The sequence below is a fragment of the Mycteria americana genome, chromosome 6, assembly GCF_035582795.1.
Source record: "Mycteria americana isolate JAX WOST 10 ecotype Jacksonville Zoo and Gardens chromosome 6, USCA_MyAme_1.0, whole genome shotgun sequence".
NCBI lineage: Eukaryota > Metazoa > Chordata > Aves > Ciconiiformes > Ciconiidae > Mycteria > Mycteria americana.
Genome location: NC_134370.1, coordinates 38940997 through 38961377, shown reverse-complemented (window position 1 = coordinate 38961377; position 20381 = coordinate 38940997). Strand labels below are relative to the sequence as shown.

At 59.6% G+C, this 20381-nt stretch overlaps 3 protein-coding genes across 5 annotated transcripts in view; 2 read left to right on the top strand and 1 right to left on the bottom strand.

The window, feature by feature from the left end:
* The window catches only part of ASCC1 (activating signal cointegrator 1 complex subunit 1), a 38796-nt gene extending 30825 nt beyond the window's left edge, over positions 1-7971 (top strand). Inside the window, exons 10-11 of one of the 2 annotated variants that reach the window (XM_075505397.1) lie at positions 7294-7335; positions 7467-7971. In XM_075505397.1, coding sequence (XP_075361512.1) covers positions 7294-7335; positions 7467-7637 — 213 coding nt within the window. In that variant the 3' untranslated portion in view covers positions 7638-7971. Of the gene's footprint in view, positions 1-5229; positions 7274-7293; positions 7336-7466 lie in introns of those variants that run through there. The other variant, XM_075505399.1, reaches the window with a different exon arrangement.
* A 3198-nt stretch (positions 7972-11169) lies between these two features.
* Positions 11170-17014, top strand: SPOCK2 (SPARC (osteonectin), cwcv and kazal like domains proteoglycan 2). 2 transcript variants are annotated; one of them, XM_075505395.1, is made up of 10 exons: positions 11170-11553; positions 14147-14192; positions 14478-14592; positions 14687-14789; positions 14873-14981; positions 15058-15177; positions 15263-15481; positions 16077-16139; positions 16272-16409; positions 16497-17014. In XM_075505395.1, the coding sequence occupies exons 1-10, from the start codon at positions 11314-11316 to the stop codon at positions 16640-16642; spliced, it is 1299 nt and encodes a 432-aa protein (XP_075361510.1). In that variant the 5' UTR covers positions 11170-11313; the 3' UTR covers positions 16643-17014. The 2 variants fall into 2 exon arrangements, with proteins under 2 accessions (XP_075361510.1, XP_075361511.1); XM_075505396.1 differs by lacking the exon at positions 11170-11553 and adding an exon at positions 13746-13889.
* A 1083-nt stretch (positions 17015-18097) lies between these two features.
* Positions 18098-20315, bottom strand: TYSND1 (trypsin like peroxisomal matrix peptidase 1). The gene is made up of 4 exons (XM_075505394.1): positions 19158-20315; positions 18917-19050; positions 18651-18836; positions 18098-18558 (listed from the first exon to the last, which is right to left on the bottom strand). Exons 1-4 carry the CDS (start codon positions 20261-20263, stop codon positions 18347-18349), a joined length of 1638 nt encoding a protein of 545 aa, XP_075361509.1. The 5' UTR covers positions 20264-20315; the 3' UTR covers positions 18098-18346.
* Between the last annotated feature and the right edge of the window lie 66 nt (positions 20316-20381).

Here is a 20381-nt window from a genome sequence, read left to right as displayed (position 1 = left end):
ACAGGGAGGTGTTGGTAGCATAAATCCACAAAGCTGAAACGGGGCGCAGGCAGGCTGGCCCTTGAGGTCTCTCTTTTACCAACAGCTTTCCATTGCTGAACTGTGTTCACAAGTCAGCCTGCTGAGGAGTGACAGAGGTGCTCCTCAGACCTGAGAGGCCCTGACAGGTCTGTGTGGGAGGTCGCAGGAGTGAGGCGCGTTAAGCAGGTAGGTGGGATCCCAAAAGCAGGGTTGGAGGCTGTGGTTCGTGCAGCAAAGGAGGTTAATCAGAAGAGCTCCGATGGATAGAGTTTGCTGGATTACAGTGGACTCTTCTTAAGAGTCCATCAGTGTTTCTGAGTGTTACTTTCACATTTCTAAATCTTTTTTTTTTTTTAATTTTTAATCCATCAATGTTTTTTGCCATCAGTAACTTTTCCTCTATCAGTCCTTTTTGCTTAATGCTGGTATCAGCCCTGTAACACAGCAGTTGCCTTCCCTGCTGTAGCTGGCATGGGTACCGCAGTTGTGCTTTAGCCAGATGATTTGGAAGAGCGATTGCTCTGTGCTCTTCTGCAGTGTTTTCCGTCCCAAGGTGTGGACGCATAATACAAGCCTTAATTCAAATGTATAATCCCTTACGAGATGGAAAAATAGCCTGATGTTTATTTGGGCAAGTCACAGCCCATGGTCTGATCCTGTCTGGGTCCCTCCCCTCCCTTGTAGTGTAAGATGGGTTTGGGGGGTTGTGCTCTGCTGTGAGTACCGCTGGGAATGTCCAGGGGAGGGTGCAGAGAATCTGAAAACAAACAGGTTTCATTGCTCCACGTTGAGGCATCTCTTCAGAAATGCCGCTTAATTTTTCTCCATGCTTGTCATCGGGTGCCTGGGATTTTGTTTGCTTCTTCCCTTCCCCAAAGGGGACAACAGCACCGTAGCATGCTGATTTCCCACAGAAAGCAACCTCCCGTCCCTCCCGGCTTTCTGAGTTCATTTACCGCTGCTCCTGATTGGGACACGCTGGGGGTAGCAGCTGCTGCCGGGCGAGCTGGTGACTGTTGTCACTGCGTGCAGAACAGATGAAGCTGTAAAGCCTGCGGCTCCTCTGAAGCTTGAGTTTAATCTGCTGGTTTGAGCTCTCTTCGTGCTGCTGTCTGCTGCTGGACCCTGATTCCCGGCGTGATCTTGCATGGCCACAGCACCGGGTTGCCTGTCAAAGGCGATCCTCCTGCCCATGTTCTCCTGTGGAGGCAGAGACGAGCGGCACTCAGCCTGTCCGCGTGCCCTCCTGGAAGGGATCTTTTGGTGGATAAACACCTTCAACCTGGGTGAAACAGAGGAGAAGGGATTGCTGGCATCCCATCCTCAATGTGGACTGCGCAGCAGGAATGACAGTGAGCTCATCCGCAACTCATTCCCGGAGCTGCAAGCTTCTTCCTTCCTGCGTCTCAGAAGTTGCTAATTTCTGTTCTCATTCCAGATATGGAAAATGGGACCCCCCCCTCAGCTCCCCGCCGAGGGCAGCCGGGTTTCTTAGGCTGATTGGTTACAGGCTAATGACATTACATGCCTCTGCTCGCCCGCAGCGCTGATTCACCCGGGACAGTTTTGTACTGTTAATCTATAATACCCCTACCCTAAGGCACTGCTTTCTGTGGCTGGAGTTCACAACAAAGCGAGCTCCCCACAGATTAGCGGGGTATGTGTGTGAGTGTATGCATTTTATCCTGTGATAATGCTGTTCTTTGGTGGTAGTTTTTAATTGCAAGGCATTGCAGTGAATCGTTGTTCCCTTGGCGTTTCTGATCACTGAGGCTCTCAGCAGAGCTGCTTGAACTTTTTATTAATTCAGGATGGGTCCTTTTTGGCTGACTACTGTAGACGACATAAAGCTTTAAAAACTGATCAATAATCCTGATGGTAGCAGCAAAATCCAGGCCAGGCGGTGTGAGTGCAAGCCAGAGATTACGTGAAGGAAGTTTTAAATACCTCTTACTCCCTTCCCATGTCTGGACTTATTTTGTCCTCCCGCTGCCCAGTGCCTCTCCAGGCAAATCTATTAATATTTCTCATGCTTGTTGAGCCCGTGACAGGTGATTTAAAAGCACCAGTTTGTGTTGGCATCTCCGCTCTTCATAACCGGAGCTGAAACGCGTTGCTGCTGTCTTTACGTGGATTAGCACTGTGATTTATTGCTGTTGTTTCCAGGTTTGAACACAAAGGTGCTGTCTCATTCTGGGAGGGTTGTCTGCGGGAATCGAGCCCCCAAGGATGGCTGCTTGACAAATACCCGCGCTCTGGAACACAACATCATTTAGGCACATGTTTTAACTGCTTCATCGAGGAATCGTCCTCCTTTGCATTTGTTTCTACAGTGCTTTGGTAAAACCTACTTTACAGGCTTAGGCAAAAGAGGGAAAAAATGCAGAAAGGAGGCATCCCGGTTTTGATCTGTTGCTCTGCCTTTGATAAGGAAGTTGTGGTTTGGGGGATGAAGTTTGTACTAGCATTTTTGGCTCAGGCTTGCAAGGAGTGAGCGGTTTGATGTGTGATTCTTTCTCTCCCAAAACAAGTCTTCAGCCTCTGTCTTCCTTCAGAAAATGATTGTCACACCCCAAGGGAGCCCTGCTGTGTAATTTGTGGGTAATAGAGAGGAACGGACCTCTTCCTCAGAGGAAGAAGGGTTTCCAGCATCTGAACAGAATTGTCTTAAATGAGAGAAATTGGGGTGTTAGAAATGACAGGCGTGCTGCTGGCTTTTCCTGGCTCAGAATAAGTGACTTTGGGGGAGAAATGGAGAAGAGCTTGCTTTCTGGGAGCTACTGCAGGGCTGCCTGCCTTTCATCGTTCCCTGCACAGTTGTGTCCTTGACCCAGCCTCCCAGAAGGGAGAGGGAGAAGGAGGAGCGTTTGCACTTGTGGGTCTTCGGTAGTTTGCAGGCTGACATGTGAAATATGGGTTATCTATGGACCAGTACGCTCCCTCTCTCGGGGGCTCATGGCTTTCGGGAAAGGCGGCGCGGCTGCAGTCCCTGCCATCCCCTGCAGGTCCTAGGATACTGCTCCCAGGAGGATGCTGTGCTGCTCTCTAGGCACCTGCTTCCTCCCTGTGGGAGATGCCATGTCCTAGACATCCTCGCTGAGTGATTTCTGAGCCTTTGGCTGTGGTTTGAAAGGCAGGGAACATCTCTGGCATGTTTGCTTAGAGGTGTGGGGTCTGGGGTTAAAAGTTAACAATACTTTTTCCTTATTCGGTTCTAATTTAATTTGGGAAGGCAGCAGGGAGACAGAGGGCACTTAATCTGGTAAGTGCTATTCCCTTGATGGGAGTTAGTAGCTTGCACAGCGTGCGTGGGGTTGACTTCATAAGCTGACCTTTACCTCCATCAAGTTCATTTTCATTTATAATATTTTAAAAAAAAAAAAAAAAATCCCAACCCCCAACCTCTTATTTATTCTTTAGGCAGCGCGGATATAAATCCTTCAGCGTGTTTGGATTTATAGAATTACTGTGCTTTTGCTGAGCCTCACGTCCCACTCCAATCAAATGACACGGCTTTCGGTAACCGTGCGGGTGATTGCGTTTTTCCTCCCCCCCCGCCTCCCTTCTAGCTGCTCCTGATCCACACCTCCTCATGCTCCCTGCAGCCTTTTTGGGGAAGGATGGGCCCTTGGCACCCATGGGAAAGGACAGGAGGGGAACTAGGCAAGTCTTAGGGTTATCAGCATTTGTGCGTGAAGCGTAATAACCTCCAGGTATCATCTTTCCTGGCCCAGAATAAAAAAATGCTAAAATGCTTTTATAGGAGGCATTTCATCAGCTGTGCTACAGGCCTCCTCCGAAACCAGAGCGTTTCCGTGGTGGCTGGGGAGAGGGGGGAGATATAAATATCTTTCTCGGCTCTGCTTGGCTTCTCCCCAAGATAAATAGAAGTGAAAGTCAAAAGTAGAGGCTTGGCCTTCTGAAATCTCTTCCTGAGCCCCCAGGGACCCAAGCGCAGGATGCTTTCGTGACGGGAAGCCAGCTCCCAGTGTTTCGGGGGTCTCAGAGGAAGATGTTTGAGGAGCCTCTCTCCCACTGCCCGAGGCAGATCTCAGCCATACGGTGGCTCGCCTGTGATCCCCACGCCTGGCGTCCTGTAGCTTCTGTCGTGGGAAGCCTCAGGGAGCAAAGAAGCATCAGTGAGAAGCCAGCTTGAAACAAGAGCAGAAAAAAATGTCTCTGGTTGTCCTCTAAATCTTGTAGCATGTTTACTCTCAGAAAGTACAGCTACATTACCAAAAATCAATAGTTCTAGCAGCGTTCTCCCTGGGAAACACACACACGCTCGGACACACGAGAGGTGGTAGGTCTTAAAAAAGCCAAGGGAGTACAAAGTGCTTTGGTACAAGGGTTTTACTTCACTTTTAGCAGTGTACAAATGGAGGGCCCTTGACCTGGGCAGTGTCTTCTGGGACTTTCTGATTGTCTTTCTGGTCCAATGTGCCTGAGGCTGTGCGAGTCAAGAGGGTTCGAGGGAGGGTTTGTCTCATTAACTAATTTTTGCTTTGAAGTACGTGTGTTTTGTAAGAAAAACAGGTCATGGTGTGCAGAGATAATATAAACAAGTATTTGAAAGACTCTTCCTTTCACTGTTTTGTGTAAAGGTTTGACTTCCAGGGCTGCTGATGGGACCAGCACATCCCAGCGTTTCGTTTGTTTTCTTCATGTTTGCAAAGACTTCATTCTACAGGAATAAATGCATCTCATCCCCCTTCTCTTTTAAAAAAATCCTTTTCAAATTGTAGTATCTCCTTGCTTACCAGTGCACCTACCACTCTCTCCATTAGGAATGGAGAGAAATTAGTTCCATTTTTCCTGGGTGGAGAGTGCTCTGTGAAGGAAAGGAGTGTCGATATGAACGACCATTTTGACAGAGTCGGGTGTTAAGGTTTGGGGTGAGTGGGCACGCTGGCAGCAAGCACTGCAGCGAGCCCTGGAGAGCTGGAAATCATCCTTCCCTCTCAGATCAGCCAAAACAAAAAGAGAAAGGAGACCAACCCCTTTTTACTACCATCTCTTATTAATGAGACATTTTATCCTAAGTCCTCTAACATGAACTACGCAGGCTTTTGGGAACATAATTAATCTTTAATTGTATAAATCTTTAATTGTATAAAATGGAGTTTGTATGGCTGTAGTAATTTCTCTTCTCTCTTTTCCTCCTCTCCCTGTTTGAGACACTCCCTTAGCACAACTTCTTTTCAACAGGGTGCCCTGCTTTAGGGCAGTGGCCGCATGGAGCTGCACACACAGTGTCCCTTGAAGCCAGGCTGCTGCAGTGGGGCCTCTTGCTGGGACAGGGACCTGCGTGACCCCTGTGGCGGGGTGCCTGGCTCCTGCCGAGTACGTGCTCAGAAGAACTGGCAGCAAGTTGCGGCTTAATATGAGTCTGAGTGATTAGCAGCAAATTACTTCGGGCCCTGTGCAAAGTAAGTCCTTGTGCCAGGGTCTTAAGGGACAAGAGTCACCCCAAAGGCAGGATGAGCTGCAGGGAGGTGCAGGTGAGCCGGAGGCTGCCCACTGCCTCTCCTAGGCAGGCATGCTGTGACTAAATGGTCTGGTGCAAAGAAACCCAGTTCTTCGCGGCATTTGTGCTAACCCAGGTGCTTTTTGCAGAAGCAGCTTCAGGGTTAACTGCCTGTGCTGCCACGCAGGCAGGTCCAGGGAGGAGGAGGTGGTCCCTGGCAGGTGGGCTGCTGGCAGCAAGAACTCTGCAGCATGTCTGACTGCAGCTGCAGCCATTTCAAACCAAAGCAGGGGCTTAGCAATCGCTGAGAGCTGGCTCGGCACGCATAAATACCCCTTCTCTTCAGAGGTGCCGTTCTGACTGTCGTGTGTCAATGGGGAATTGCTGGCCTCAGCCAAATCCTGAGTGGAGAGTTGTCTGGGTGAGCTGGCAGTCTGGAGCAGGGGCTGGATTCATCACGGTGCCTGGCGTCTGGTCTGCAACCCACATACCTTGGTGGTGCTCCCTGGCTGAAGCCCTACTTGCTCTGCCCTGAAGATGGGCAAGGAATCACTTTCTCTAAGTCACTTTTGCTTTGTGGAGGAGTGACAGCGAAACCAGGAATTGTCCTGAAAGCAACCTAGCTGGTTCCCTTGCAAAAAGGGGTATTCGCAAAGTAGAATACTCTTGGGAGAACCAACAAAAGAGCAGTCCTGCCCAAATCAGTGCCAGGCAGAGCCAAATGCCTTTTTGGAGGAGGAGAAGTGCAGCCTTTCAGATGCTGACTAGGTATTTGGGGTTTCGATCATTCACTGTATGGAGGAATTGATGCACTACTGGCTCTAGGAGGAGGTGTTGTAATTAATGCGTCAGCCTTCGCTGGCCCTTGCATTCATGGCTTCTGTAATGGCAGGAAAGGGTGTGCAACTGTCTTGAGCCAGTGCCTGCAGGGACAGATAGAAAATTCAATAGCAGACAGATGGAATGGACATTTCAGAGATCTCCACGTGGGGAGATGTCACTGCTCAGGCCCTCAGTGACTCATAGTGCTCCCATTAAGCGGAGTTTTGAAATTAGCGTCTCCACTGAAGAGCTTTTCCTAAGGCACGACTGATGTTTCCAGGTAGAGCAATTTCCTGCGTCTTAATGGAACGGGAGGAGCACTTTGCACTTGGACACGATGCCTTTCCAGCAATATTGCTCAACTTCCCCATAAGAAATTGTGATGCCATTTTTTTTGGTCTACTTCATACATTGGATTAATCAGCAGAGGCACGCCCTCCGGGTCCCAGAGTTGGCTTGCTTTCATTAATTTGCACTCAAATCTTTGCCGAACAAAGAAGGATTTGTCCAACAAAGCGGGGTCAGTGCTGGGATGAAGAGCCTTGCGCCTCTAGCCTGCTAGTTTGAATTAGGACTGAGCCATAACTGTAAATCGTACGTCCTGTGGCCTGGATTGGTAAAAACGTCCTGGCCTCAATCCTTGCTCCTGCGGAGCCTGTGACCTCAAGAGCCACCCCGAAGTGGTGGCCTTTGGGGCGGTGAATAGCCTCCCCAGGCTCCCTAAATGAGACACAGAAAGCAAAGTAGGGAAGGTTTGAGCAACTGCTGCTGTAGATAAAGAGGTGTTCATTTCATACTGTTTGCTTTAAAGGCTAAGTGCAGTCTCTAGGGGGAAAAATAATTTAAAGAATAGTTTCATTAAAGGAAAAACAAGTCTATGAGTAGAGGCTTTTTGCAGGGCCGGCTCTTGTGAGAGATCCATGGACCAGCTGCACGCTGCATTCCTCTAGGTGCCCCTCAAATGTTTTTCTCCTCTCTTCCAGCTCTTCGAGAACTTCTACTTCGGAGAGGTGCAGCTGGACTCGGTGTGTCTTTCCCAGAGGTTCTCCTCAGACGCCTCTGGCTACTATGCGACATCTGGGCAGCTGACCTTCTCCTGAAGTCGCAACGCAGCTGCCGCAGCGGGTCCACTCATTGGTGGAATGTGTTTTTACAGGACATGAATTTTGAACAGGAACCCAGGAACGCCAGGCAGGGATGTCCTGTGACTCCTCAAAAGCACATTGCAGCTGGGAACCATGGCATTTCCCACAGCTTTTCCTACACGTATTGCCTGCCCTCCCTTCAGGGGAACCAGAGTCCTTCCACCTCCTTTCCCTATCGGTAACCAAAATGTCACAAAGTTGCCTGTTTGATGTCCATCGCCTGTTTGTTTTCCAAGAAAACAACTAGAAAAACTGGGGCAGGTGACTTTTGGGGAATCACCAATGTTTAAGCATGGCTTTGTTTCAGAAGAAGGAAGTTTGTTCTTAAAAAAAGTATTTAAAATCCAAGAGAGCTCCCCGGAGCATGATTTAATGATATTGAGGTCAGGCATTGCTTGGATCTCCAGCAGCGTGCCTGTGTGATGTAGATCTCCAAATAAATTAATTCCCTTCAAAAGCAAAGTGTTTATCTCCTGTTGCATTGATAGTTTCTGTAATTAAACTTCCAGCACACAACTATGTTAATAAGAAAGCATTTATGGTAAGAGCTCTTTCCGGTGACCATTTCGGAGCGTGTCAAAAAACATATGCCTTGTAGGTGGTTTCTCCATTAAAAGACGAGAAAAACTCTTTGATACCATTGTGAATCCTTCAGAGATCTGAAGACGACTGTTTTTTCTTGTAAATCTCCCTGTTCAGTAAGAATAGCGACACAGGCTTTCAACTTGCCTGAGGATGAATGCTTTGAAAAATGGAAGATGCTGATGTTTAGTTGTTTTGCAACAAACTGGCGGGGCAGCAGCTGCTGCTGCCCATTCCTAGTTGCTGCATGAATGTGGAATTGCGCTGTCATCGAGGCAGAGAGCGTGTTAGCTAGGGACAGGGCTGCTCCAGCAGCACCCGCTTGTATGAGTGATAGTTTTTAGGAGGTTTTCATCCCGTTTCCTCCCTCCCTAAGTGAGCTGGCTGTGTGGCTGTGGTCTGACTGCATTCACAAACAGCAGCGGGAGGTGGTCAGGATTTGGGGTGGCTTTTCTTTTTTCCCCAAATACCTTGTTGGTTTTATTTCCAAGACCAAATTGCCAATCTCTGCTTGCAAGCCTGCCTGCCAGGAAATCAAGTCATCTGTGGTTTTGCTGGTTGCCCTTTACTCTGGAGTCTGCGCTTGTACCCAATTACAACCATTGGGCTTTTTGTCTCTGCTTTTCCTTGCATCTGAATGCCTTTGTGTTCTCCAAGTGGAGGAGGAAGGGCCACCTTCAAAACCATTCGCTCGGTGAGCAGAACTCCGGCGCGCTCGCTAGCAGCCCGATGCAGGGAGATGCGGAGAGCACTTAACACCGGTTGCTGTCATCTTTCCGCCAGCCTGAAGAGGTACTTGGCAAATCTCCTCAGCTGCCCAAAGAACAGACCTGGGAGCTGCTCGCACAGCCGCCAGCCGTGCTGCCTGCTGCAGGAAGGGGAGATGCACCTCGGAAAGCTTCTGACTGCTGGGTTTTTAACAACTCTCACCAAGCAGCTGAGCGCTACAGGACATGGGGTGCTGTTTGCACTCTAGTTTTCCTTAATAGGGCATTGGTGGCATTTCTGTCACACCTGCTTTCCTCCATTGTCACCTAATACTGGCGATTCTGATTTCTTCTTCATTGAGGTGGACTTACAGTCTTCCCACCTCCTTAACACAGGAGTAGCTTTGACCTTGCAAACAGCATCTTAGCATGGCGGCAAACACAGCTTTTCTACAAAGAAGGGCCGGCCGATCTGAGGATATTCCTCCACTTCCCACTAATGTAGACATGTCTTAAGGACAATTATTTCTGTGACCGTTTGGAAGTTGGTTGAATTTTGGTGGTAAGTAAGTGGCTTATCCCGCTGCTCTAGCCTGGCACGGCTAAATTCGTTTCACACTTCTGTCCCCGGCAGAATTAAGGGTTCTGGTCTGTTCCTCTCATGCGTGGAGTCGTAGGTTAGGCTGTGATCCAGCAAACCGTTGTGCGTGTACTTAAATTTACACCTCGCTTGATCCCCTTGTATAACGTTAAGCACGCACGTGAGTCTGGTCGAGTGGCAGCTCTGCTTTTGCCAGTAGCGCTTTTGAAACGAAAGTGCTTATTATACAAATGAGAGGGCCAGAGTTGGGTGTTGTATCCCCTGACCCTTACACAAGGGAGCTACTCATGTAAATAAAACACACCTACTGCTTTTTGGGGGATCGTGGCCAGAAGACAATGTACCACGATAGATTTACCAAGGGTTTTCCCTTTTCTATCATTATTCATAAATATAATTAGAACAGTTTCATACTGAGCATGATAAAACTGTGTTTTATGCATGGTCCTGCACCGATGAATTGAAATCCCGTTAGACCAGGCAGTGCTACGGGTTTGCAAGATACAACCTGATACTTTAGAACTTGCCTAAAACTTGTTAAAGTTGAAATCTGCAGCTCTGCTTCTTTCCACCACCTAGGCTGTGTTGGAGGCTGGCTTCCCCGCTTGCAGATCCCCGTGTCCTTATTGCGCAGAGGAAGAAGAAAGTTGTTTTATGCCATTGTTTTGCTCAGCAGCAAGCCTTGCTGGAGCCCAGGTCAGGAGTGCGGCTCATCATTAACCGTAAAGTTGAAAATAACACCGTTTTCTTAAACGCGGCACCTGGAAGCTGTATTTCCAATTGCAGCAGTCCCGCTTAGGGTCAGCATTGCTGCTTCAGGGACAACGTGTGCACCTGCTGTGGGCCGTAGCTGCTGCTTTTCCTGTAAGGAAGTGTTTTCTCTCCATGCCAAGCATCCTCGCAGGGAGAATAAAAGCCATGTGTGTTGCTGGGAGCTCCCCGGCTGCAGCTGCGAAGGAGCAGCAGGGGCATGGAGCCTCGCGCCCCCGCTGCTCCTTCGCAGCTGCAGCTGGGGTGAGTTGTCACCGTCCTTCCGGAGATGTCCCTGCAAGCGGCTTTGTGCCCACCCTGCCTGCCTGCCTGCCTTCCCCCAGCTGAGAGGAGGGGAAAACCCAAAAGCAATGGTCCAAAACCCGCTCTGCTCCTCGGCCTCCCTTGGGGCAGGGGTGGACATCTTCCCCGGAGCCCCAAAATGCTGTGCTGGGGTGGCCGAGGGACGGGGGCATCGCAGAGACAGGGGTTGGAGCATGGGGGATGCAGGGTGGGGACATGGCAGGGACAGAGGATAAAGGATGGGGACAGGGGTTCGAAGATGAGGGATAGGGATACGGGATAGGGGTTTGGTGAAGATGGAGGGGGAGGGATGCAGGGTAGGGGCACGGCAGGGGTGGGGGCACCACAGGGACGGGGATCATAGATGGAGCACAGCAAGGACAGGGGATGCAGGATCGGGGGACAGGATGGGGACAGGGGATGTGGAATGGGGGATACAGGATGGGGACAGGGCAGGGTCAGGGGGTGTGGGATGGGGACATAGTAGGGACTGGGAATGTAGGACGGGGGAGGCGGGATGGGGATGTGGCAGGGACGGGGACATGGTAGAGACCAGGGATGCGGGGTGAGGGGTGCAGGATGGGGGTGTGGCAGGGACAGGGGATGCGGGAGGGGGACAAGGTATGGACCAGGGGTGCGGGATGCGGGATGCGGGATGCGGGACGGGGACAGGAACAGAGCAGGGACCGGGGCTGCGGCCGGGCCGTGCCGGCGGCTCCCCCGCCCCGGTTGCCGCCGCGCAGGTGCGGCGGGCGCGGCGGAGGCCCCGCCCCGGCCCTCCCGCCGGTGCCGCCCGGTGCCGCCCCGCGGCCGCACTCGCCGCCGGCGCCTCCCCGTGCGCACCGCACCGCTCCGCTCCGCTCCGCACCGCGCCGCTCCCGCCGCGCCGCCCGCTCCCCCCGGCGCTGCGGCAGCATGCGGGGCTGCGGCGGGCGCCGCGCCCTGCTGGCCCTGCTGGCCCTGCTCCTGCCCGCCGCCGCCGCCGGCCCCGGGCCCGCCGCCGGCCCCGCCACCGGCCCCGGCCCCGGCCCCGGCCCCGGCCCCGGCCCCGGCACGGTGGGGGAGAGCCCCGGCAATTTCATGGAGGACGAGCAATGGCTCTCCTCCATCTCCCAGTACGGCGGCAGGATCAAGCACTGGAACCGCTTCCGAGACGTGAGTCCGCGCCGGCAGCGGGGCGGGGGGTGGGGGGCGGGACGCGCCGCCGGGCACCGGGAGCCCCCTCCCCGCCCTCCCCGCCCCGCCGCTGCGGCTGCCGCAGCACGACCCTCCCCCGGCACCGGCACGGGCCCCCCGCTCCATCGCAGGCTGCCGGGGATGCTCGGTGCTGCCCACATCCCGCTGCCACCCGCCGCGGCCGTGGGCGGCTGCCGGCCCCGGTACCCGGGGGACGCTCCCGGCTTCGGCAGCGCCAGCGCCAAGGCCAGTGTGCCCATCGCCGCCCTGCCCGATGCCACCATGCCCGATGCTGCCGTGCCCATCGCCAAAGCTGGCGTGACTGATGCCAAGGCCAGCATGGCCAGGGCTTGACGCCAAAGCCAACCTCACCAGGGACCTGGGGGTGCTGTCTCTGCACCCTCTCCCCGTGCGCCGCATCAGGGCCCAGGCAGAGGCACAGGCAGGCCCTGCCTGCCCTTTGCAGGCAGCGGGGAGGGCTGCGTGGCGGCCTCAGCCCCTCGGTGACAGCTCAGCGCAGCTCGGGGGGCACGGGCGTCTTCCCGGACTCCCGCTCCCCTGAGCCCTGCAGGGTGCCGCAGCCGGGGCCGGCCCTGGCTCGGCAGGGTGGTGGTCCCTGAGGACGGGGGGGACACAAGGCAGGGAGGGCGAGGATGAGGATGCGGAGGCTGCTGGAGCGATGGGAGGTGACCTGGCACATTCAGCTCGGGATCCAATAACCCCTTGCTTTTACACAGCCCTTAGTAACGGCCTCAGTGGCATTTAGTTCAAATCCTTAATTTTATGGGGCAGTCGAGGATTTTTTCCTGGTCTCATTTTACACCCCTGCACCCACGTTACCCCCAGGTCGTGTCCTCCAGGGCGGGGGCAGGGTGCTGCATCCCCATCTGGGGCTGTCTGGGGGACCTGCGGCAGCCGAGCGGGGAGGGGGCACACACCAAGCCGCCCCCTCACCCCGAGCCGGCCCCTCTGGTCTTTGTTCAAACGCGCACTCGGGTTCACCTTGGCAGCAAGGATGTGCCGCCGGAAGGTGTGCCCTGCCATGGGCAGGGCGGGGGGGCAGCGCCAACTCCCAAATAAACCAGTTAGGGAGACAGAGCACGGGCGAGGGTGCAAGGGATGGGTAAAGGCCTCCCTGGAGACCCCCGCCAGCAACGTGCCTGGCTGGCCAAGGCCAGCGCTGGGCACCTGGGACCTCGGCCGGCTGTGGATGCTCAAGGGGGGAGCATGTGTGGACGTGCCCCTGCCATGCTGGGCATCCCCGGGGGGGTTCGGGGCTGAGAGACCCCCATCCCCGGGTGATATCAGCACGTGGGGGGCCTGCCCGGCTGTGCCACCGCCACCAGGGCTGCTGGCCCAGGGGGGCTGCAGCCCTGCTGGCGGTTAGCGCAGATTAATAAGCAAATGCTGAGGATTTGAGGGTTTTTCGGCCCAGCAGTGCCAGTGGGGGGAGCGCAACCCACCGTGCGGCAGGGAGGAGGCCGGTGGCCGTGCCAAAAGCCGCGCCGCAGGGAGCTGCCGGGCGCCGCAGTGTTAGTAATCACAGCACGGGAACGCAGGCTATCGATTGCGGTGCAAACGTCGCCGTGCCGGAGCGAGACATCCCCTCCAGAGCTGCCTCCTGCGCCTCTGCTTCAAGCTGCCATCCAAAACCCTGCCCGCCCTCCCCAGGGTGGTAGCGATGCTTATTATCACGAAACCCACCCCAGAGCATCCCACGGGGTGAGCGATGCCGTCTGCTGGGAGGGTTTGAGTCCCCATCGCTCCCCCCACCCCCAGGATGCTTTTGGGGCCCCAGGGGAGCAGCTCTGCCTCCCCAGGCAGTGACATCCATCTTAGCCTGCTCCCTCCAGGCTCACTATTGAAAAACTGGGGTGGCAGCACAAGGACCATCACCCCATGAGGATCCTGGTGGGGTCTCACTGGGCTCCTCGGGGCTTCCTGCCATCCCCCACCCCTATTTCCACCCCCCCACCCCGTCCCTCCCTGCTCCCCGCCTTTCCCAGTTGGCCAAGGGGTGATGGGGAAAGGTTTTATCTTGCATAAAGGCTCTTCAGGATTACAGGTCGAGAGCCAGAGGCTGGGTAGCGTCTTGGTGGTGGGTGCCAGTGGCATCTGGGGCTGATGATGGGAGCATTGGGCAGCTCAAAGTCAGGGTGCCCAGTTGACACAGGGTGCCTGTCACCATGGGCTGGGGCCGGGAGCAGGGGGCTTTGGGCTGCCCTGGGGCTGACGGCGAGCGCTCTCGCTTTCTCTTTCTCTCTCTTTCGGTGTCGGCCGGGCTCATCTCACCACCGCGCTGCCAGGAGGTGGAGGTGAGCGTCGAGGGGCTGCTGGTGCTGCCTTGCCCTAGTGGCAGCCTACTTTGGGGGGGAGGCTGCTCTCCACCCCTGCTTGCCCCCCTCCCAGCGTGGCGGGTCCCGGGGGGGGGTGTGTGTATGTGTGTGTGTGATGCACGTATGTGCAGGGGGAGCCTCGCCAGGCCGGTGACCCCAAGCGGGATGGTGGCACGCCTGGCCTGGTGTCACCTCTCCCGCCGCCTGCGCTGATCCAGGCTCTCCCCCCTTTGCAGGACGACTACATCAAGAGCTGGGAGGACAACCAGCCCGGGGATGAAGGTACCACTGCGACGGGCTTGGGAAGGGGCACAGGGTGCTCGGTGACAGTCGGCATGGAGGGGGGACACTTTCTGCCTGCACCTCCTGGGCTTTTCCCTTCCGGCTGGGAGCGGCAGCAGGGCCGGTGCGTGCCGGGAAGCGGCAGCTGGTGCCGAGGCAGCCACCCAGCTGCAGCCTGAATGGTGCTTTGTGCTGGGCCAGCTGGCAGCCAGCGCTGCCGGGGCTCCCCCGGGGGGTCCCTGCCTGCCCCCCGGCCTGCCCCGGCCCCTCTCTTCCCCCCTCCAGCCCTGGACACCACCAAGGACCCCTGCCAGAAGGTGAAGTGCAGCCGGCACAAGGTGTGCGTGGCACAGGGCTACCAGCGCGCCATGTGCATCAGCCGCAAGAAGCTGGAGCACAGGTAGGAGAGCGGCGGGGCCAGGGCAGAGCCAGTGGCAGGGGGATGCCGAGCTGGGAGCTCAGCACCATCCCCCCGCCTCTCTCGCCCCGCACAGGATCAAGCTGCCGGGCGCCAAGGGGCATGGGGGCTGCAAGCCCTGCCATGCTGCCCCGCTCGCTGCCGTCTGCGGCTCCGACGGCCACACCTACAGCTCGGCGGTAAGGATGGTGGCACCTCGCTGGGAGGGGGGGGACACTGTGCAGTGTCCTCCCCCCGCCGATGTCCCGCTGCCACCCCGCAGTGCAAGCTGGAGCAGCAGGCGTGCCTGGCCAGCAAGCAGCTGACGGTGCGGTGCGAGGGGCAGTGCCCCTGCCCCACCCCACACGGCCCCGCCAGCGATGGCAAGCGAGGTGAGCGGGACGGGGGGCACCAGGGGGCTGTCCCTGACCCTGCCGGGCCTGACGCCGCTCCTCCGGACCCCCCCAGAGCCATGCACCGGGCAGGACCTGGCTGACCTGGGCGACCGCCTGCGCGACTGGTTCCAGCTCCTGCGGGAGAATGCCAAGCAGAACGGCTCTGGTGGCCTCCCCGCCAGCCCCACCACTGGTACGTGTCCCCACCGTGTGGGGAGGGAGCACAGGCCGCTGCCCCCGGGGGGCTGGGCAGCCATGGGCCGCATCCTGCCCCGCAGCACTGGAGAGGAGCGTGGCGGCCAGCTGCAAGGAGGCGGTGGGGTGGATGTTCGCCCGGCTGGACACGAGCGGGGATCTCTTCCTGGAGGCGGCCGAGCTGGCTGCCATCAACCTGGACAAGTACGAGGTGTGCATCCGCGCCTTCTTCAACTCCTGCGACACCTCCAAGGACGGCCGCGTCTCTGCCCCCGAGTGGTGCTTCTGCTTCTGGAGGGAAAGTGCGTCACGCTGGGGCGAGGGGGGTGCATGCCTGGGGGGGGCGGTGCTGTGGGGACGGGCGTTGTACACCGGGGGTTGGAGGGATGCATGCCATGGGGTTGGGGTCATGCACACCATGGGGGTCACGGGGAATCCACGCTGTGGGGTTGGGGTAGAGGGAGGATGATTGCCATGGGAGGATGTACACCATGGGGTCGGGGGGGGGGCGGGGGATGCAAACCATGGGGGGGGATGCAGGCCATGGGATGCACATCACGGGGTTGGGATGGGATGCACACCGTTGCAGGGGGATGCGTGCCATGGGATTGGGGGGGATGCACACTGTGGGGTCATGGGGAACACATGCTGTGGGGTCGGGGGGGGGGGGCTGCACACTGCGGGGGGTAGCGGGTGTGCACACTGTGGGGTCATGGGGAAGCACACCATGGGTTGGGGGATGCACACCATGGCGGATGCATGCTGCAGGGTCTGGGGGGGGATGCACATCATAGGGCTGGGGGATGCACACCATGGGGGAAGGCATGCTGCAGCACTTGGGGGGTGCGTGCCATGGTGGGGGCTGCACGTCCCCCCTAAGAGCAGCGTCTGCTGCAGAGCCACCCTGTCTCAGGGAGCTGGAGAAGATTCAGATCCAAGAAGCAGCCAAAAAAAAGCCGGGTGAGTTGGGGTCCCGGGGCCTCTGTCCCCTGGCAGAGCCCTGCACGGGATGAGGATGGGGAGCTCCATGGGGGTGTCTCGCACTGCACGTGTTCGGGGGGGGGGCTGGGGGGGATCATTGCTTCCCCACAGGCACCTTCATCCCCAGCTGTGACGAGGACGGGTACTACCGGCGGGCACAGTGTGAGCCAGACGGCGGGGAGTGCTGGTGCGTGGACCAGCATGGCATCGAGCTGACGGGCACCCGCAGCCACGGCAGCCCTGACTGTGGTGAGCACAGGGGGGAGCCCCCTGCCCCGGGGATGGGGGTCGAAGCTCCGGGACCCGGCTGTGAGCCTCTGCCCCTCACCCCCGCAGAGGAGGCAGCGGGCTTTTCGGGCGACTTCGGGAGCAGCGTGGGCTGGGAGGATGAGGAGGAGAAGGAGCCGGAGGAGGCGGGCGAGGAAGGCGAGGAAGAGGAGGGCGAAGCGGGCGAGGGCGACGACGGCGGCTACATCTGGTAGAGGAACAGGAGAGCCCAGCGAGTGGCACGGCCGGGCGGCAGCCCCCCAGCCGGGGGTCCCCGTGACCCCCCTGCTGCCAGCATGGCATGGGATGGGTGCATACCCCCCAGCCCTGCACGGGACAGGGCGTCGGGGTGCTCGCCTGGGGAGGGGGCAAGTGGGGCGGGCGGCCATGCTTGTGCGAATTCGAGCTTTTGTTTTGGGTAGAGCCTTGTAGGCTTAGTGTGCTGCTGCGTGGTCTTCAACCGGGCAAACGGCGCTAATAAAAGTGGGAAAAAAAGGAGAAAAAAAATCCAAAACAAACAAAAAAAAGAAACCCCAAACACCAAACCATAAAATCCCCAGAGATAAGCTGCCCTGCCTCCCTGCATCCCCCCCCCGTGCTGTGCTTGCGTGGCCGCCCCGGGCCCTGGCGTTGTGTAGCGGCTGTGAAATAAATACCCCGTGCTGTGTCAAATGCTCGCCCGCCTATTCCTCCCCTCCCCAACACCCCCATGCCCCACCTGCACCCGCTGGCCCTGCACAGGGTGCTGGGGGGGCACCCCCCATGGGGGCGTTCCCTCAGCAGAGGACAGGGGTGCTGGCGGTGCCCTGCTGCTGCCTCATGGGGGACTGGGAGGGGGGACTGGGGGGGGTGCGGGTAGGGGGGTGTCCCCCCACCAGTGCCTCTGGGTTTGGGCCCCCACACTCAACTTACATGGGGCTGGAGCTGACACATTCTCCCCCCCCTGCACCCTCCTCCCCACCATAGGTGCCAGCTCCCAGTATGCCCCGCCCCATCAGCCCCTGACCCTCTCCAGGAACCCAAACTAATTCCCCCTGCACCCCCCCCCAGGACCCTGAGCACAGCAGGACACAGACCTGACACCCCCCTCCCCATTTCCAAGCAGGACCCCAACCCCACACTCCCCCCAGCCAGGAGCCCAGTCCAGCCCATCCCTTACAGGACACCCCACCTCCCCCCAGTCCAACCCACACCCCAGCCAGGACCAGGCACAACCTCCCACCAGCCTGACCCTCCCCAGGACCCCACCCAGACCTCATCTGCCACCCCTCCCCAGCCTGACCAGAGACTTTGGCATCAACCCTGCCCCCGCCTTGCCCCAGGCCCATTGTTCCCTGCACCCTCCAACCCCCCCCATCGTGACCCAGAGCACCCCTGCTGCCCCATGACCCACCCCAGCCCTTGACAAGGACCCCATCCTCAAACCTCCTCTGACACCCCCCCCCCCCAAATCATTCTGCAGGTGCCTCCCATGTGCGGGCTCATCCCCAAACCAGCTTTCAGACACCCCTATATCCCAGGGCGAGGGGGGGGGGGTGGGCACAGAGCCTCCTGCCCAGGGAGGGGCTAGCGCCCACCACCCACGTCCCACGCATGCAGGGAAGAGGTGCACCCACCACCCCTCTGCCACCCCCCCGCCACCCACTCGCCACGCCAGCCACTCAGCACCACAGGACACCACGGCCTCAACTCACAGCATTTAAGGCTCCAGGGAGAAAACAAAGTAAAACAAAACACCCCCCCCCGATTTGGGGGTGCCAGCAGCTGGCAAAGGCACTGCACCATGTTCCCCCCCCACACCCCAGGACACCCACCCTCCACCGGCCCTGCGGGGTCCCGGTGCTCGGCCCTGACACCACCAGGGCCAAAAAGGGGACGTGGCAGCACCGTCCCCGACACAAGCTCCCCAGGACGGGAGGTCAGAGCTTGCTGGGGGGTCCTGGCTGCCGCTGGAGCCGCCATGCCGCCCGCACCCCCTTGTCTGCTTGGTTGAGCACGGTGAAGGCACTGGGGTCGCCGGTGCGGCGGTAGCGCATGACAGGGGGCTGCAGGACGGTGATGGGGACACAGAAGTTGAGGTGGGGATAGGTGGCCCCTGCGCCGGTGTCCCGGGTGTTGCTGGCCACGATCCCTGGTGGGGAGAGGAGCATCACCCATGTCACCGGGGCTGGCCGGGGGACACCCATGGGAACCCCCCCCCACCCGTGGGGCCCCCCAGCTTACCCAGGAGGCGTCCGCTGCGGGAGGAGACGAGGGGGCCACCGCTGGAGCCCCCGTGGACGGCACAGGTGGTCTGCAGCATGACGGGGCGCCCGGCCACCGCCACCACGGCCGAGAGGACCCCCGCCGTCACCGAGGGGCCGCACGCCCGCCCCAGCGCCCCAAAGCCCACCACGCTCACCTCCTCTCCTGGGGTGGGGGGGAGGCAGGAGGTGGGCGCCAGGCGGGGGTGGCACCGCCCGTCCCCCCCCGTCCCCCCAGCCGCTTACCTGGGAGGAAGGTGTCCGCCAGGCACGGGGGGACGAAGCCCGGCACGCTCTCCTCCAGCTCGACCACCGCCACGTCGAAGGGGGACGACTCCTCGGTGGCGAACACCACGCGCCCCCCGAGGGCGGCGGCAGCCCTAGGGACACGGCACACGCGACGTCACGGCGGGGGTGCCCGGGGCGGGGGACCCACGCCGGGGCGGGGACCCGCGCCGGGGCGGGGGACACGCGCCGGGGCACTCACCGGCCGGGGCCGGGCACCGGCGTCGCGCGGAGCGGGCCGCCCGCCTCCAGCACGTGCCGGCAGGTGAGGAGCAGCCGGGGGCCCAGCAGCACCCCCGAGCCCCAGGCCGCCCCGCACTCCACCAGCGCCGCCCGGGCCAGGGCCTCCTGCCCGCCTCCCGCCCGCAGCGCGCCCGCCCGCCCCGGCACCGGCGGCACCGCGACGCCGGCTTCGCCCAGCACGGCGGCGCTGCTGCGCAGGATGGCGGCGAGGGAGCAGAGCAGGGTGAGCCCGACCCACTCGGCGCCCTTCCAGCAGAAGGCGGCGGCGATGACGGCCACCAAGCGGGGCCCGGCGGGCGAGCGCAGGAAGGCGCCGCCGCCCTCGGTGCCGGGCAGGCAGCGCGCGTCGGTCAGGATGAGGGCGTTCTCCTCCCCGGCCAGGTTGCTCACCACCCCGCTGCTCAGCGTGTTGAGGAAGAGGTCGGGGCAGAGGGCGCCGAAGGGCGAGCCGCAGGCCAGCAGCCCCTCGCCCTTGCGCAGGCAGCCGGCGCCCGCCCGGGCCGCCCAGCCGCCCCCGGGGCAGTCGAGCCCGGGCACCCGCAGCCAGGCGAACCAGTGCAGGGCCCGCGGGTCGCCGCCCGCCTCCTCCCCGCCGAAGCGCCACTGCTCCGCCCGGCCGAAGGCCCGCGCCAGCGCCCGCCGGAAGGCGCCGCAGGGCACCAGCGCCAGGAGCCGGGCCTCGTGCTGCCGCAAGCCGCCGGCCGCGCTCCGCCGTGCGGCCGGGGCGTCGAGGCCGGGGGCCGGGGCGTCGAGGCCGAGGGCCGGGGCGTCGAGGCCGGGGGCCGGGGCGTCGAAGCCGGGGGCCGGGGCGCGGGTCCCCGCCGGGGGCTGCAGGACGAGGACGCGCAGGCAGGGCCGGAGGGCGTCGGGCGGCAGGGCGCGGGGCCGCGCCCAGGCAGCGGGGCCGTCCCGCAGGAAGGGGGCGAAGACGGCGCCCTGGCACAGCACCAGCCCGGGGCCGCGGCTCAGGACCACGCCGCTGCAGCTGCAGGGGCCGGCGGCCGGCTCGGGGGCGCTGGGCGGGCCGGAGACGCTGACCACGCAGCAGGCCTGCTCCTCCGCCATGGCGGCGGCGGCGGGGCGGGCTGCGTGCGGGGCAGCCCGCGGGCAGCGCCGGGGGCGGGGCGATGCGGTGCGGTGCGGTGCGATACGACGCGATATGACGCGACGCGACGCCACGCAA